The 19,044-nt window shown below is 36.0% G+C and overlaps 1 protein-coding gene across 1 annotated transcript in view; it reads right to left on the bottom strand.

Moving 5' to 3' along the window:
• LOC103702160 (Leucine-rich repeat protein kinase family protein) overlaps positions 1 to 15,899 on the bottom strand; it is a 39,441-nt gene extending 23,542 nt beyond the window's left edge. The window contains exons 1-15 of the mRNA XM_008784475.6: positions 15,454 to 15,899; positions 15,283 to 15,334; positions 13,119 to 13,297; positions 9,804 to 9,954; positions 9,035 to 9,106; positions 8,789 to 8,860; positions 6,745 to 6,888; positions 6,590 to 6,661; positions 6,379 to 6,450; positions 4,799 to 4,873; positions 2,090 to 2,158; positions 1,884 to 1,952; positions 1,648 to 1,719; positions 1,329 to 1,415; positions 1,182 to 1,250 (exon numbers count right to left, since the gene is read on the bottom strand). Coding sequence (XP_008782697.4) covers positions 1,182 to 1,250; positions 1,329 to 1,415; positions 1,648 to 1,719; positions 1,884 to 1,952; positions 2,090 to 2,158; positions 4,799 to 4,873; positions 6,379 to 6,450; positions 6,590 to 6,661; positions 6,745 to 6,888; positions 8,789 to 8,860; positions 9,035 to 9,106; positions 9,804 to 9,954; positions 13,119 to 13,218 — 1,124 coding nt within the window. The 5' untranslated portion in view covers positions 13,219 to 13,297; positions 15,283 to 15,334; positions 15,454 to 15,899. The remainder of the gene's footprint in view (positions 1 to 1,181; positions 1,251 to 1,328; positions 1,416 to 1,647; positions 1,720 to 1,883; positions 1,953 to 2,089; positions 2,159 to 4,798; positions 4,874 to 6,378; positions 6,451 to 6,589; positions 6,662 to 6,744; positions 6,889 to 8,788; positions 8,861 to 9,034; positions 9,107 to 9,803; positions 9,955 to 13,118; positions 13,298 to 15,282; positions 15,335 to 15,453) is intronic.
• Positions 15,900 to 19,044: the final 3,145 nt, after the last annotated feature.

The raw sequence follows: 19,044 nt of genomic DNA, 5'->3' as shown, positions 1-19,044 counted from the left end.
GAAGGCCCAAATATCCAAGAAATGACCTAAATAATGGACTCCAGGTAGCCTTGAGTACCCAGAGGTCAGATAATCTGACAAAGCAATAACAGGACACAATAATGCCATGTTGACACATGACACCAGCAGGCATCAAATAGTCTGTCACTTTTTTCTTTCTTTATTTATTTTTCAAAGCTATAAGTTTAGGAGTCTTGTACTATTTTTCACCGTGTCAGATCCTAAATCCTGGTTTATCTAAGGGACTAGCATCTCATGATGTGTTGTATAGCATCAAAATGTTTTTGACACAGAGAAGAATAGAGTATTATATTGATCTGACATCATCCTACACTGCATCAAATTCATTAAGTCCGTTCTGCCTCGGTCATCTGTGAACTTCTTTAAATTTCAATTCTTAGTTGTTTTGAACCCTATTCACATTCCCATAGCAATGCATGAGTTTCTAGGATTAGTGTATGCCATGAAAAGCTAGAGATATAATCCTATATTTTAGCTTCGTATACAATTGAATATTTTTTAAGCTTCAATAGATCTTTTTGCACTCTTTCATGCGAAGTTTGCTCATGTAAACTACATAGTTCTAGCTCCACAGATTACAAGTAAAATCTTGTTGCTGACTAAGTGCCAAAAATAATGAGAAACCTCCAAGTCGCTCAAGTGTTGCCTACATTTTAGAGTGCGGAGTAGTAGAAACAAAGAAAACAAGTCAAATCTAAGTAAAAAAGTATAAGAATACTGCCACTGGTGTATTTAAGTTTGGGTTTCTAGTCTGAATTTTTCAGATTTACACCTACAATATCAGAGCAATAGTTGTAGGTGTGTCAGCAAACTTAACTTTTCACTCCCGGATTTAGTGCCTAAAATCCTAGCAGCATATGTGAACTCAGCACATGCCTTGCACCATCTATATTGCTGCATGTGTACGGGCTCTATTGACATCATATACACTAATAGACAATCCTCAATGAAAGGACGCAAGCGCATATGTAAATGAACATTAAAAAAAAAAAGCAAAACAACATTAGCAACACAAGCAAATATTGAGCAAATACATGAATGGATAGAGATAATTCGTACTCAATATCCCCTTTGAAAAATAAGTTGTCAAATAAATATTTGTTAAATCTAGTCAAATGATAAACAACTACCACTGGAACATATTTAAAGAAAAAACATACAAGAGGGTGACATTTGCCGGAGGGTTAAGGGCATTTGCTATATTTGAAAGTCCATTATTCTGGAAATCCCTGAAAAATTGTGACAGAAAATGTTAGCTAATCATTCTCATCCTGAAGCAAGCATCTCTCTTTGCCAACAGTTCTTACAATGTGAGACTTTTATTTCCAGTTAAAGTTACATTTTCCCAAACAGTGGATGGAACAGGACCGCTTAGATTGTTGTTTTCAAGAGACCTGTCAATAAAAATAAAATAAAATATTGAATAATGAGAGTCTGGTATAATGCATAGCTCACAAGCACAAATCTTCTAGGACGAATCATGAAGAAAAAGTATAGTGATTACAAATTTACAATAAAGTTTAACATCTGCAACAAAGCTGAAATCATAAATCGGTTGCTGTCAACAAGAAAGTATGCTGGTTGAAGAACAAGAGGTGCAAAAGCTATGAATAAGTATATGCTTACAATCTCTGGAGATTAGGAAGGCCTGAGAAGTTTGAAGGAATGGATCCATTAAGAGAGTTGTTTGACAGGTCACTGCATACAAATTCCAAAAAATAAGTTAAAGCAAGAATTGAAAAACTTTCACATACTCTCATGTCAAATAGGTTACAGAACAAAAATAAGAGATTTAGGACAAGCAATATATGTTGAAGCACTGGGAAGTGGGAACTGTATTTAGGTTAAGAAGTCTTCCCTACATGGTAGTGATATTGTTAGAAAGTCTATTAGATGGTATAGATCCCGTCAACCGGTTCCCGCTCAGATCTCTGAAATATGAATACCATCAATTTGTTAGATCCCATCATCGTTAATTAAAAAAATGAAAATAAAAATCTTGTAAAGAAAAAAGACCAAAAATATTTTTCTATAAAGTTGCACTTCAGAACGTTATAGCAATGCCTACAAGTAGCCAAGTTGATGTATTTGACTTAGATCAGGAACAGCTCCTTGCAAATTGCAGTTCCTAAGACTCCTGGTGAACCAAAATAAAACATTGTTAATGTTAGCTATAATCAGGTGTGGCAAGATTTTCTAAGCTGGAAACTTTATTCCAAGTTTAACCTGCAAAATAGTTAAGCATGGAAGAGAGTCAAGAGACCGTCCACGACAGTAACACCAAGACTGCTGATGCTATAAATGAAACTATATACATTGTGATTGTAGTAACAAAAGGATTCCAATCATATGGCATAACATGCAGGATTTCCACAAATAAAATCCAGAAAGCATGTCAGTCAAACAAACTATATCATTCTGAAGGGCTAGTTTATGATATGCCAATTTTCTGAAGCTACTTCGAAAATTGCATCAAATCTAGGAAATGCAGAATGCATATCATCACAGGCTTTAGAATTTAGAGGATCCAACTGGCGGATTAAATAATTCTCCCATCATCAGTATACCGCTTCCTGCAGTTTGTTCTGTCTGTAAACTTCTCCTTATTGAACTTGTAATGCACTCTCCACAACATAGAGGCTTGCTGTCCAGCAGCCAAACCAAATATAAATCACTGAACAAAAAAAACTGAACAGTCACTTGTTAATATACTAAAGCACATGTTTCATCATTTTATGCTTTCACGTTCACATCTGTCTGAGAGTAATTTTTGGACTAGTAGCAAATCAAAAGCAGGACCCAATGAAGTGGATTTTAAAGAAAATTTGGTGAACAAGATTCAATGCTTAACTGTGAATCTACAAAATCACATGTTTCAACGTTTTGCCTCCCATGTCTGTATCTGATATGGAGCATTTTGAGAAATAAATCTTGGGATAAAAGCAAATATAAAATGGGACCAAATGAAGTTGAACTTAAGCACATTTAGTTGGTCCTACACAAAACTAATGCATCATAAGCAAATATAAAGTAAGCTGACACGTACCCAAACCACAATTAGTCAAGTTAATATCTTGCAGCGCATGAATACACTCTCTTGAGCAGTCTTCCTAGTACTTCCATCACAAGAAGCAATAATTGTGAGGCAAAATGTCCCTCTCTGAGACCTTGATTTCCATAAGATGGTTATAGAAGGGCATATTACACATAGTAGGGGACTTGAGAACCTTAAAGTGACTTCCCAGCATATATCTCTTTTAAAGAAATCTACTATGTTCCATGATTGAATTGCTTAACAAAAGCATTTTCAAATGAAAACAAACAACCAGGACACCTTAACAGTTAACACCATCCAAAAATAAATATTCCTTGCCAAATTGACACTACACTTCCTGCTTATTACCATTCTTAGAGCATGCTTTAGTTTCAAAAAAGAGGATTTATGCAAAAGCTCCATGTGTCCATTACTGAAATCAAACCCATCAGGAAGCAACTTGGCATGGGAACGTGTTGGGTTAGTACCAATTTTACCTAGACACTAGCATGGGCATTGCATGACCAGGTGTTCAAAAATGTTTGACATTGCAACCTCTAAAAATCTTGAACATGTGGACACTTCTGTGCAATTTAAAATTAAATGCTTCAGAAGATAATTTTGGATAAACTAAAGTACTTGACCACGAGACTAATTTTGACTAATAAATAATATTCGTATAGAAAACTCCTACATTTCATGCCAACTTACCATGACTGCAATGAAGAAAAAGGTATGACAGTTCACTATAAATGTGAGAGTCTGATTTAATAACATTTAACACTTAAATAGATAAAAATTGAAGTGCCATAGCATTTTTGTTTTTGACAGGAAAACTCAACAAATTGTAAGTGACTATAATTCTGGTTAAAGCAGGATGCTCAATTTTTGGGAAGCCCATGAATGCCTCACCATGCTTTTCCTGTCCAAGTGTCTCAAAAATCTCACCAGTCCAATCCTGCAAACCTAAATGTGTAGTAACACTATCTGGCACAGCTCATGTGCACCCCAAATAAAATATATATTAGATTAACATAGATTTTGCAAGACATCTGGTGTACTTCATAGTTCAAATAACACTATCCAGTTTCTGTATGAGATTATAATTAATATGTTATTAGGACCTAAACCATTTACAGGCAAGGATTAAGCGTGACTACTGGAACATCATGGGTTCCATTTGGTTACTGAAACTCCACCTATTTATATTTCTTAAGGTTTAAATAGCAAAAAATCACAAACTATAAAATGATCTTTACAAATCGAAAGCCAATAAACACAAATTTGTTCTATATAAATATGCACTGAGGATTGGAATCAATAGTTTTAGATGAAATAAACTAACCCCCCCCCCCCCCCCCCCCCAAAACAAAAAAAAAAAAAAAAAACAAAGAACAGAATTACCATATAGTTTCTTCCTTCTTAGTGACAGAAGAAGTTTAAAGCAGCAGGGAGAAAATAGATAATAAAACATTCATTATAAAAGAAATCATTATTATATCCTTTTTAATGTAGCCTTTTTTCAGTTAACTAGAAAATGAAAGTGATTGGCAGTTAAAATCCAGTGAAGTACTTCTTCACTAGTATTCTCTGCAGGAAGAACAAATTTCAAGGAAGACCTCAAAACTATTGTCTGGAAAAGTGCATATTTTCAACACATTGTCCACCGAAAATTTATGTATATCTAAAAGGTTTTCACTAAATCTGAATACAAACTCACAGATAATAAGCACTTGCACTTACAACTTTAAAAGTTGAGTCATGCTGCCATAAGAAGGTGGAATTGTGCTCCCGGAGAAGTTATTATTATCTACTTGACTGCAAAATGGATGGAAAAGTAAAACTATTAGTATTCACAATTTCACATGAAGCAAACCGAAGCAGTAGATCTAAATGATAAATGACTAGAAAAATGAAATATGTAAATTCATATCTACACAACAGTGATTTTGTGAATAAATAAGTGACTGGGTTATTAGGTTATCAGGAGTTATAAAATAATAGATTCAATCACAAGGATATGGCCCTGAACCTCAGAAAATCCACACCACAATTTGATAAACTATATCGTGTAAACTAAGATTTTAGCCATCCAACCATTTTTCTCACTTTTTCGGCACCGGTCGGTGCACACCTCAATATGCCTCAGTATGGGGCCTATACCAACCCGAACTTGAGTTTTGTACCGATTCCATCCGGTACAATATGGTACGCCCCATACTGGATGGTATGAGGCAGTACGGTAATCCTTTGTTGGAAGGAACCATGAAGTGCATTCTAAGGAAGCATAACAAAAATGTAGCATTACATGTGAGATGTGATATAGTCCACCACCTTTTGTTATTTCAAGATAGCCAGTGTGATTGACATAGCCAAAATTATTTTCTATTCATAATGCTTCTATGAGATATAAATGTAGCACTTTAAAAACTTTACCAACAAAATGAGGAAAAAAGGACCCCTATAAATCAAGATATGGACCAAAATATCAATTTAACATGAAGATTATAATATTATGATAGGGGGCATTGGTTTCTTGCACATCAAAAGTTTCCTGCCAGATGGCACAAGGGGATTAATGCAACTTGAAGGAACTAGCGATATCCACGAGGTGGCTGAACTTAAAGTTTCCAAGCCATCATTAGTGGGCCCAAGGAACTTTCTGTGTACACTTAATCAGCTCCCAAAGCATTTTCTTTATAATAAAAGCCAGGTAATATAATTATACAGAATAGGCAACTGAAGAAGTGTACCACATTACAGATCAGGTTTTGTATTTTCACATCTACAGAAACAATGTACACTATATGGTGTAGTAATCTTTTGTATACATGCCATCAACAGCTCTTGCTGATAGCAAGATAAGTGCAGCATCCAAACATGGTCAATATCAAGTCAAATTGCCAGAAAACATAATTGGGCTTCAAGACGGACCAACAAAGAATGTAACTCTAGTAAGGCCTCCTTCTAAGCCAAAAATGCAACAAATAAAAAATGAAAAAATGCAAAGAGGAAGAAAATAATGCAATTACTCCTTGGATAAGCTAATATAGGTCTTGCTTTCTTAGAGAGGAGACAAGGTAATTGGAGAAGATACTAAATAATCTATTTACAAAGGATTGCTCTTGCATAACCCAGCCTCTAAAAAGCGTGCTATATTTTCTAATCCAAATAATCAAGATTTGCTTTAGCAGAACCATCAGTGCAAGGAATGAAGGCTCATAGCTTTCAGTTCAAACAAGGGTCCACAAAACCAACAATGAAAAAAAGTCATCATGTTTCATGACATTTTCAAATTAGTGCTAGTAGAGTAAAGTACTTACAGGATGAGAAGTTTTGGAAGCCTCGAAAATTCTGAAGGAAGATGGCCAGTTAGGTTGTTGTTGTCCAGAAGACTGCAATAATTCGCTTTATTAGTGATAAGGTAACAAAGCACAATCATCAGAATGGCCTACCCCCACCTCATTATAATAAATCTAGCGAGAGTGTTAATCGATTAAGGAAGGAAGAGATGCACTAATGAATAAAACTTACAAGTGAAGAAGTTCTGGTAATCTGGACAGCTCACGTGGAATTTGCCCACTGATGGAGTTGTTGTTCATGTGGCTTATGTGAAAAATTTCAAGTATATTATTAGAAATTAGATCTTTCATAACTAAATAAAACAAACTAAAAACAAACATACTCACAAATGCTGTGTTTTGTTCAAATATGCAAATGATTTTGGTATGGGCCCTGATATCTGGTTCTGGTCTATCTGTATTCTATTTAAGTTTGGAAAGTAGCCTAATTCTTCAGGTAAAGGTCCAGAAAGTCGATTACCATTCAAGAGCCTGCAAATATAGAAGAGCACATGGATCCTCAGCACACTAACAAGATACGTATGGAAATACATGCTTGCTTAGGTTAAGTAATTTGAAAATGTGAAATTATGAGTGCAAGGTAACACTGAACTCCAGAGTCGTGTGGAAGTTAAAATGCACAGCTGATACCAAGGAAAAGGACAAGAAAGCATAGATACTCGACATGCACGTGCCGAGCGTGATATTCTTATAATCATAACTAAGCAGGTAGGCAGACGCAGAAAGATTTACAATTTACATGTAAATCAGAAATTGGCATGTATATAAATAACAAAATTGTACAACTCAGCCAGCCTGTGGAATAGGTACATAAGCATGTTAGGTCAACTAGTAATCTCTTAGCTGTTTAAGTCTCAGAAATAATATGAATATACATGATCCTCTGATCAAGAGAATTTGTATCTTACATGATGAGAGATTTTTTTCACTGATTTTTTTTTGACCTACATTAATAAGTTCAAGATATGAATGTATCATGTAGGTTTTTTCCCTTAAAAAAGGGAACTTTTCATCTTCTTCACATGTATTGAGGTGATATTCATGACCTGATAATAGTATTCGTCGGTGCACTTACAGTTTTGTAGAACGATGAGCTAAACTTATGAGCATGATATTCCACTCTATGTAGACCAAATGGATTTGCTCAAGTAGTATTTTCTTTGCAGCATATCCATTTCAAAGCACAATGCATGTGTGCATCTTGACCAAGTTTCTATCCAGATATCTAGCAAGTATACTTAGTGGCCTTATCATTGTCTTTCAACTGCAATTTGCTTGAATAAAGTAGTCGGTTCATACTTCATACGACACGGAAATGTCTCACATTAGCAAAGGCACACATACTATAAGTTCTTTTTCACCTCTGACTTGAAAGCCCAAAACTGTTTTTTCAGCATCTATTGTACAGCTTACAGTCTCAAATTAATAACAATGTACTGAAAGATGGTAAACCAGAACAATTATATGTAAAGACATCAATCTGTGGATATTCCCAAGACAGAATTATATATTCTTGCAAGCAGACAGGTCAGCAAATTAAAGAGCAACGACCACCAGGATACTCCAGTTCCTTGAATGAGACTTTCCTCGCTTGTAATACTGAAAATTCCAAACATGCACTGAAGCAAAAATTCCAAAAGGAAAGAATTCAAGATGACTTAGTTAACTTCTCAGCTAACCGGCCAATTAATCTCTGGCTGTCTGCAGATCCAACCCTTGAACCTATATTATATCAATTTTATGTCATTAAACAGTTGACTAACTCCTATTGTCACCTGGCTTTTCTCTGTTTCTGATGCAACTGTCTAGATAATGAATTAAACATCAAGAAAAATTCATAAGCATATCAGTGCCAACTGTATCAATCAACCATCATATAAATCACAAACATTAAAGAACTATTAATATGATTAAATATATTGTAGTTGTTGATTCCAAAAGTAAGAAATATCAAGTCTCAGTGACAATTCAATACCAATAAGCTCAAAGTAATATAGATAGATGCCTACTTTATATGTTTTGAGACACTGTAAGTTTCACATAAGAACGCAAAAGGAAGCAAATGCAGGAAGCATTGTTGCAATCAAGGTTTGCCATACCGGTCGGTATCGTATTGTACCAAGAGTATTGTACCGAATCAGTTCATGGTACCGTACCGTACTGACACTCGGTATTTTAATTTTTAAGGTACCATACCGCATACCGACACTATAATAGGATGGTACCAGAACAGTGTCCGGTATTGAGATGGCGAACCTTGATTACAATAGTTCATAACCTAGGGCTCAAAAGGGGTAACAAACAAGATATAACTTGTGTAGATCTTCTATTCACTATAGTGCTAAATTCTAGTACTACTAGTTCAACTTACATAAGTTCCAGAGAAGTGATATTGCCTATCTCCTTCGGGATACTGCCACTTATATTATTCCACATAAAATCCCTTCAAAAGAAGAATATCAATCAGCACTACAAAGAATCCACAGATGTTTAAGACAAAAACAGATAAATGATAATGAATGCATAATTGTAGTCATAATGGCTGGAATACAAATTGAAACGAGACTCCTAACTGGTGGATGTATCTTTTCTCTTGATTTAAACCATGAAGACTTACAATATTTTCATATAAGATAAACGACCAAGCTCGGGAGATAAATTTCCAGACAGATTCCTTTTCAAAAGCTGCCTGCAGAGAGGGGACAAAAAGTCCTAGTATGAAGAAGAATGGTGAATGCTCCAGCAATTTAACAACAGAATAAAATATTCTTGTGCAATTGAAGAGTTCTTGGAGGTAACATAATATGCAGATAATGCTTTTTATCATGCATGCATTATAACACAGTTGCAGTACTGCTGAAAGGAGTCTATTGTCTACGTAAGTGTTAATGTCTATTCAAAGTGATCCCCTATATTGATGTGCATAGATGAATGATTTGCTCACATGACCTCAAAGATATTACACCTATTCAATGTAATACACTGTGGTGTATGTTGCCTATGAAAAAAGTTCCAAAACAATCCCTCTACTGATCATTAAATTCAAATTACACACTTTGTCGAAGATTTAAGTGACTTGGTTGAGTGCAGGGGTCTTTCAAATTATAAATTATATTTTTACTACTGGAAAGTTTGATCCTGCATTTGCTGTCGCTAACTACTGGAAAGCCAGAAAACTTGTAACAGACCATCTTCCCTCAAATATCATCATGTTAACATTGAATCATCACCCAAAAAAAAAAAAACACTTCCAGTCCAACTTATGTTGGTTCAACTAAGGAAGAAGAAAACAATGTCAAAGATCATTATGGAAGTAACCTATAGCATGTACTGCTATGCACAGATGTAAATGTCAAAATAATAAGGGAATAAAGCTTTAGTCATACAATTCTTGTATGTGCAGGTATCCATCACTTAGTGTAGAGTTGTAACAAATAATCCCTGTCCAATTTGATGTGCATGGATCTCCACTGTCCCAATTCTTGAGCTTATTGAAAGGATCAATTAAACTATTCCTGATAGTCTTCAAAGCAGTAACTGCAGATCAAAAGAGAATTATCAATCCACACTCATCAGTAAGCTTAAAATTACTAATAATAAGAAGAAATGACAATCAGTCTTCATAGGCAATTATTGCATGGCTCTTACTTTTACCTTTCATCAAAATCATAATTTATCCAGAACTCATATTCTAATTCCTTGTATAATTTATAAGTTTGTTCAGTAGACTGCGAGCAGAATTCATGGTGAAATGTCCAGAATATGTCTTACTATGTGGTTCAAACTAACCCATATTATAAATGGTAAAATAAGCCAAAAAAGAAAGAAAATGAACTCTTAAGAGTAACAGCACATCAACAGAGTTTATTAATCCAATTTCATCAGTAACCTTAAAATTACTACTAACAAGAATTAGACTCAATAGGTAATCATTGCATTGTTCTTACACCTGCTATTCATCAATATAGTAATTTATCTGCAATTCCTATTCTAATTCATTGCAAATGTCTCAGTTTCTAAAGTAGACCACTCAAGGTTCGCCGTACCGGTACCGAACCCCGTATCGGTGCCGCACTAGTATAGGCGTACCGAGTGTCGGTACGGTACAATATGCGGTACGCCAGACGTACCGACATTGGCGTACCGATACCGGTACCCATCGATACGGGTACGATACGCCCGGTACCGACCAGTACAGCATACTGACCACTAGAAAAAATTCATGATACATTGTCTAGAGTCTGGACTCTAGATTATTTCATACTTTGATACTTTGTAGTTCAAAATAATCTATTTTACACATGGTAAATGGTAAAACAAGTTGAAAAAGAAAGGAAATGAACTATTAAGTAATAAATGTTATTTGCCATAAAATTGATTATACAAAGTGATAGTGTTTGTACTTTGTACATACAATTTTGGTTCATTTTGCTGGTGCACTTAGCAATGACAAGGTCACATTACATGGACAACTGCAAACTGAAAACATAGAAATGATATCCAGCAAGTGCCAGTGATGAAAAAAAGCAAAGGTCTTCCACATGAAACCAAGTGAACCAGGGAGTGCTGATGACACTCCAGTTTGAGTTGGATGACAAAATAGTAATTATTATGCGAAGCTTATCATCAGCTGAGCGGTTAACAGACCCGACCCTTTTGGAAAGTGGACTAAGAATGCGAGGATACTCCCCTACCCAGCCTTGCCAAATAGCTATGAATAGTGTAACATGTACTTATTGTTTATAAATAAAATATGATGCTTCTTTAACAAAACATTTGCATATATACTGGCTGTTGGCCTCTTAATGGGTACAGTATACTGATGCAAATGCCGCACTTTTCCAGCTGATACGATTAGAGAGAGAAGTAATTTCTTCAATCCGATTAACTCGGACCTCGCATGAAAAATAATAGAAATATCAATAGTAGAGTTTTAGCTCCTTTTGATTTCACTAATCGATCATAAAACATATACAACAATTCCTCTTCTAGTTAAAAAAAGGCGAAAGTTTTCTAAAATACTAAGGAATTGACATTAAGATGAAATTCATCCAGGAGTCAGAAATTCTTACATCAATTTTGCCTTATACCATGCTGCCTAAGTCTTCCTAAATTGGAAGATATATCCAGTCAAATTATTACCCAAAATGGAAAGTTTTACTTTGACCAGCCCATTTTGGGCCTCAAACATCATAGAATCCCAATATCATTGGGGTGGGACAAACCATTAAGGGTGTTCTCACCCATGTAGTACTAGGCAAGAGTTTCATTTTGATATAAATGGTGGAAAATAGTATGGCTACTAGAGAATAATAGGTGGCTTAAAACTACTTATGCAAGGAATTTGAAAGCTTGCTTAGTTTAGACTTTAAATTTTAATTTTAAATTACATTAAATGGTTCTAATCTATGCTCTATACTAAAAAGTGGCTGGTCAAAAAGGCAAATAATTCTTGCTTAATTTAGGTTTGACATGTTTGCCCCGAAGCAGTGGTGTCTGAGATGGATTATTTTTCAGCTGTTGCAGTATCCTATCATGCCAGTCCCTATCATAAGTATATATCACATGACATAGCCTTGTATCATGCATGTACGTCCATTCTGAAGCATGTCAGACTACTCTAATGCATCAGTACATACCCCCTCATCTACCACAAGCTTAAGTATGTGGTGGGTAGACCAGCATAGCTCAACACAGCATGGCATGAAACATGCCATGCCAACCAGTGGCCAACATGGGCATGGCCAATTGTACATCAATTATTAATCCCAGAGTAAATATGAATTAAAGAATCCTAAATGCATCGTGACTGCATTCAAAATAATTTTGCAGTCTTACAAGGGTTCTATGGAGTTCCAATTGCAAATAACTTAAATATCAATTACGTTTAAGGTATTAGTGGTTCAACAGCTCCATATTATTTGCATCTCTCTCTGTTCTAATGTTTTTCCTGTGCGCTTCTCTAGTTTCCTTCTCTTGTACTCCCACTTCACTTTTCCGGCCGCTACAGCAAATAATGCTACTCCTATTATTCTCATTCTTCTACCCTTATTTCCTTATTCAATTTATTTTATGCTTAATAAATTCTTCTCTCTTCAAGCTCCATCCTTTCCTTGAGAACTTATATTCAAATCTGCTATCTAAACAGCCAATAAATTTGAGCCTGGTGCACAACATCTTTGTTTTCCATTCATGAACTGTGATGACATGCTAAACAAAGCCCTGTTCCTTTATTTTGCAAATCAACATAACCTGAGAATCTAGCTCTAGTTATTTTAAGAGACAGAAAATTTATTTCCATAAGGATAGGTATGTGAGACAAGCTTCGACAGATAACTTACTTATTTCCAAAAGGAATATCATGCATGAGACAAGCTTCTAGAAGAAGCCAGCTTTCTGTACAGGAAACTCTTATCCCACAAACAATAAGCAAAACTCCCTCTTAACATGTTCCTTGACAATGTCACAACATGAGATTTCTCTTAAAAAATGATTCCAATTTCAAAGAAATATATAAATTCAGATCAGTTCATCTTATGCCAAATATTTGGAGAAAATTTTTGAATTTAATGCTATCTTATTTATCCGAGAATATGTGCTTGTAGGAATTAGTGTTGTCCTTCATAAAGACATCTATGAAGATCGGTGAGAATATGACAGTGGATAATATAGGACGTAATCATCAGGATTCAAGGATTCACCTTCTGATGGATCAGTGATCTGCGCTCCAGCAAATTGCACAAAGAGACAAGATAATATGGCGACCGCAGCCCAACAAAAGAAAATTTTAGCTCCAGACATGTTGATAGCAATATAAGATCTAAGCTAATTTTTTTCAGTATCTGATAGTGCAAGTTCTTAAGTGATAAGATTCGACCTCCTGCCAAAATAAAAGTAGAGCTTAATGGAACAAAATCAAGAATTTTTTAGTAGTTGCCAATCAAAAACACATTCAGAAATTATGTAACACAACAATTTCTACAATATTCATGTAAATGAGAAGTTATGAACCACTTCTGATGTTAAAGTTGGACATTGTGGTACATTTGACTCATGCAACACAGATACACTAAATACATCAAGTAGCATGAAGTCTACATGTACAAATGATTGGAAAAAGCACAATCCATCAACAATCATGAACTTTTACCCCTGGAGAGCCAAATAGGATAAATAATGCCCAATGACTGCAAGTACAGGAAAAAAAAATACAAGAAGCTTACCTAGATGCATATACTAGCTTTAATCTAGCAATGTTCAAGGAGGAGAGGTATTGGGTCAAAAAGGATAGTAAGAATATGGAAGCATTGATGACTTGCTCAACAACTCCACCCTTACAACCATGCAAAAGTTGACCACCATGCACACTTTCAAAGGGGGCATCTTGTAAAAGAATAGCTTTCAAGAAAAGCTTATCCCAGGGTGAAACTTCTTTTAGAAGTTGCAAAGTGGACTGTTAGTTCTCTAAGATAAGTAGGTAAAGATTACTTTGGTTCAGCTCACATCTCTATTTAATGAACACAAACATTAAGGGATCAATTATTTGAGACAGGGTGAGGCCATTACAACACTAAACTAATATACAACCCAAAAGGACAAGACTGCAAGCTAGTCATGCACCCTTAGATAAGGAGTTCCTCTCTTGTATTCAGCTAGAATATCCCTGAGATTCGGGGGCAGGTCATCCCCATGCATTAGGGTTTTTCCCAAAATGAATCCTCCGAGGGGAAGTAGCTAGCAAGGAAATATGCCGCATGGTTGGCCTCTCTCCAAGTGTGGGATATTCTCCACTCAAGAAAGAAAGGAATTAAGTTTGGCAAAGATGTTATTAGCTGCAGGTAAAGCAGACTTTAGTTCAAAATAGTCATTCCTTTCGGTGGAAGAGGCCATAAAAACTCATATCAAGGGCTTCATGGTAGGAAATGTCACCTCTAGTTCACTAATGATCCATTGCTAATCTGCTTAGATGAAATTGTAAATTTTGTAAAACTATGTATATTATGTAGTTTCTAGCTATTGTTGGGCTCAGTGTAAATTCAGCGAGTAAAGCTCAAGAACTGGCCTACAATGTTGTGATTATGGTTAAAGACCTGGGCAAGCAATAGAAACCCATTAACTCAACCAGGCTAGCCCTGTTTTTCTGAGTCATGTCTGGCCTAGAATCCAAAATTAAAAGATTAAAGGTCCTGGAGTCCATCTACATTATGATGCTATAGTGGTCTTAATTAAGCTCTGACTTTTTGTCATTTTTCTGCAACCTTTAGCCCTTCGAGAAAAAGGCAAGTTTTAGGAGTGCCCTGTGATCAGTCAGTACACCTGAAAGATTTCAAGAAAGGGGCCCGGGGTGGGGAGGAGCAGGGAGGAGAAGGATCCAGGAAGAATTAATCAAACAAAATCTTGAGACAAGTCCAGCTGTGTGGCTAAAAATAATGGTGTCAAATCATCGTTTGATAAAACTTGCACAGAGGAACCAAACACTGAGAGAAAGATAACCAGAATGTTACTTCTCTGAAACCACAGTCATCTAACCTGTATATGCATAAAACCAATTAATTTATCTTCGTTATCTCAAAATACTATAAAGAAAAAAGAAAATGTTTTTCAGATATATTCTGTATTAATAACCTATTCCCTGCCTCATTAAGCTCTTCTTCTAACACAAGCAGATAGGATAGGACAAAACAAACTACAGATGCTTACAACTGAACAATTTCAACAACAAATAGTTAACCAACACCCTGACAAGAAACTCAAGATTTCTTGAAACCAAAAAAGGCTCCAGCAGTAAAAAGGTTAAAAGAACCCTACAAATAAATCGCAAAACAAATAAAATACAACGCACGTGCCGAAATTCTTAAATATTACCTCAAAAAGAGAGTCACTCCCAATCAAGAACCTATCAAGAAACCCCAAGGCCCTGGCAAAGCAACGCAAGAAATGCTTCATATCAAACTCTTGACCCTTTAATTCATTTGACCAATCCTCACTAAAATCTCAAGAAAAAAGATCAATAATCCGAACAATCAAGCTGCTTACCAGCACCCAGTCCCACAGAGCCAGTGGATCACTGGAACAGAATCAAGAACTCCAAATCCGCAGCTCGAGAAGAAAAGCCACGATCCTTCGCTCCGATGAGATCGGAACCCAAGAAAAGAAGCAGCCGAGAGAGACGCCCACCGAGGACGAGGTAATGGGAACAGAAGGAATCTCGGGAATTCGATGACCGGGTCCGGGAGCGGAGCGAAGAAGAGGTCCAAAAGGGACATCCCCTCTGTCTGTATTAAATATTATTTTGGTTATGTATTCGTCGACGCTGAGGAAAGCGAGCTTGACTTGGAGGCGGTTGTTGGTGTTGAGAGATTTATTCGAGCGTTTAAAAAGAGGGGGCACGATGTGGATTTGGGGGGAGAGGAGGAAAAGAAAGAGGCCGGGAGGAAAGACGCCTCGGGGTGGGCTCTCGAGGACGTGTGCCCCTGGCGCGCGAAAACGCTAAGCCTTTCCGACGATTAAAATAACTGAGCCCTTCGCATTGCGTTAAATTTACGGAAATAGTCCGGGCGAGGACCATTAGACTCGAGGGTATTTTCGTCATCTTGGATCCGCGTGGTGTGTCCCCTTCTCTTTGGAGTTCCATTTTGTTTAAAAAACTCGATGCAATCTTCTATGATTTTGTCAATTTCTCACGTTGCAATGGCACTAGCATGGCACGTTGCAATTTGATCTATATCTTATGAATTCTACTATTTTTTTTTCCTATTATCTCGCACAAGAAATTGAAGGGGTCCCTGATAGCATTGCCAGTAACATTTTGTTAAATTTCTGAAATGTCTTGAGGGCATGCACTATTCTAGGGACATTTATCCTATTTTTGACTTTTATGTGCATCTTTTTAAAAAAACATTGCTTATATCACGGTATATCTCACTTGCAACATTACCTTTTGAACTTGGTTGTAGAGTTGTGTACTCGATTATGTATTAAAAAATTAAAAAAAAACTCTTCTTTAAGAGCTCAGACAGTGATTATGTGATACGTTGTCATATATAACTTGTAAGCTGAAATGCCTTGCTGACAATTCAACTATAATTATTTTAGGTTGATATATATAATTATACGTGTAGCATGAAACTATTGGATGTTTGAAGGAAGCAAAGACAAACGGACTCTGCCACAATAATATTCTTACAAAGAATTTTATCTAGGTCAGAGGTCCATTGAACAAGCGCATGCGTAGAATTTTTTTATAGAGAATTTGGTCTAGGTCAGAGGTCGAATGAACAAGTGCATGCGTAGAAATTGTTTTTATTGGGAACATAATCTTCATCTATGATGCCCCTCAACAGGCATTATATTAGGAACATAAATGGAGCAGACAGGATTGGAGACTAAGAATGGATATTTGATATCCAAAATACAATTTAATATCCACAGGACATCAAGATCAAGCCTTGTCCTGAGCTAAAAGATCCCTTCACTTGTATTCACACATGGACTTATGCCGTACAATTGTTTTTGAATTCCTTGTAAGATGCCATTATGTCACGATTCAGTAGATTCAAAAAATCATATCTGAATTATATCCTACTTGGTTTGGACTTTTAGTTTTTAAAAGAGATTGGGCATTCAACAGAGTTGAAGAAAGTTCCAAATCCATGGTTAAGATATGGTTTGCCCTTTTATTTTCTTTCCGTGCTGATAAAAATTCCCGGTGTACTATTAGGATTACACAATATATTGAGTAAAATAATATAGGATTGTACTTAGTCGTACAAAAGAAGCTGCGTTTTAGTTTACTCCTTGGATGGGTTTGAACATTTCTCATGTATTAGGTTTGGGTCAAGAATAAATATCTAATCAACAAGGATACTCTACGGTGCAGAATCCTCTACATCCCCAATAAGGCACGCACTCATAGACCGTCTTCTTTGATAGTCATCTATCTCTCGATGGCAGTCATCCATGGTTGCACGAAAAAAATGAATGATTATGTTCCATAAAAAAAGGGATAATCCATAACGGTGCACACCGCAGAGGATCCATGCTCATATCTAATAATCAATAAATTATTAGTTAATAATCAATAGTCAATCATTAGTTAATAATCAATAGTTAATATTAATGACAAGATCATATGAAAAATATTTATCTCATTCCAGTGACCACCCCTGGGCGCAAAAGAATAAAAGTATTTAAATAGTTGTGTTTACAATCGATTAGGAGACAGTCGCATGCATGTAACTTTGGATGCATTGAGATATGGGACCAACAATACCCTCTTGCTAGGTTAAGTGCAAACCCTGCTTTCATTGGAGTCCATAAGTTTGTCTACAGGTTGCCAAATTTGACTTCAAGGCTATCAAACCATGCATAATAGCACATTTTGTTCCTTTCACATTAATTTCTTCCGACCAACACTTTAGTTCCTTTCACATCTGCATCTCAGAGTCCCGTTCATCCACGTTAGCATGGTCCTAGAGAAATTATTATGAGAATGACATATACATCAACAAGAGTAGTTGGTGGATGGCGCCTTAAATAATAAAATGATAAGCCCAAAGCTATAAGGAAAATTGAATTTTTCAAAGTTCACAAATTTTGTTTCTGACCTAGTCGTCTTTTCGCAACCTAATCTTCTTTCTTGTTACCAAATCACTGCTAAAAAAAAATGTCAAGCTCGAAAGTCATTACTTTCGAACGAGTAATGACTTTCAAACCAGAACCAGAGTGTTAATTTGCATATCACCTCTTTCCGAGTTAGAGAAAGTCTTCACCTAAAGCGAGAGAAGCTGACTTGGAAAAGTTTATTCAGCTATTTCAAATAAACTTGATGAAGAAATATGTTAGGTTGCACATTTGACCTAAGGCTAAGCCTCATCCTGGAAGCCAGTATCTCTAGTTTGAGAATTTCATCCAAGTAAATGATCGATACCGTGAGTCACCTTTTAGATATTTTAATTGTAATTTTGATCACAACAGCAGGAGGAATTCCATCTTTGAATCCTGCATTCCTTGCATGGCATAACCAAGGATCAAAACACCTCTCAGGATTGGTATATAGTTTTTTTTTATAAAAAAATTATGTTTTATATGCCTGCATGGAAACTTATACTGGTGTGCTCAAAAGCATTTTTTATTGATCAAATCACTGTCCTTATTGTTTGGCCTGCAATAATAACCATTTCTAGGCATTGACTTTGTGATGTTTATCTTACACAGAGATTTGTGAGTTACCATGGGGGGTTTGTTGATTTTCACAGAATTACAACCCAAACCATAATACTCGCAAGCAACACCTGATTGGTTCGATGACAAGGCTCGTTGAGCTCAATCAACTAGAGAACAGGATAAGCTCAAAATTTAAAGCTCAACTCATAAACAAGCCGGACCTAAATATTTTGATCTGGCAAAAACTAATAGAAACTCAACTTGGCTTGTTAATTTGTTAACAAGCTTGTTCAAGCTCCATTAAATTTCAAAAAAATTGCACCGACCTCAACCCTTCGTATCAAGCTCAGCTGCAAGACTTGATTTTGATTAACTACTTCAAATAATAAAGGAGCTTGTGCACACGATTTTGCGCTCAGCTCATTTGCACCCCGATACAAAATGATTGATTTGGATCATAAA

Source organism: Phoenix dactylifera, chromosome 8 (genome assembly GCF_051530095.1).
Source record: "Phoenix dactylifera cultivar Ajwa chromosome 8, Ajwa_hap1_PhDact_Kaust_v1.1, whole genome shotgun sequence".
NCBI lineage: Eukaryota > Viridiplantae > Streptophyta > Magnoliopsida > Arecales > Arecaceae > Phoenix > Phoenix dactylifera.
This window is presented reverse-complemented; position numbering and strand designations above follow the sequence as displayed.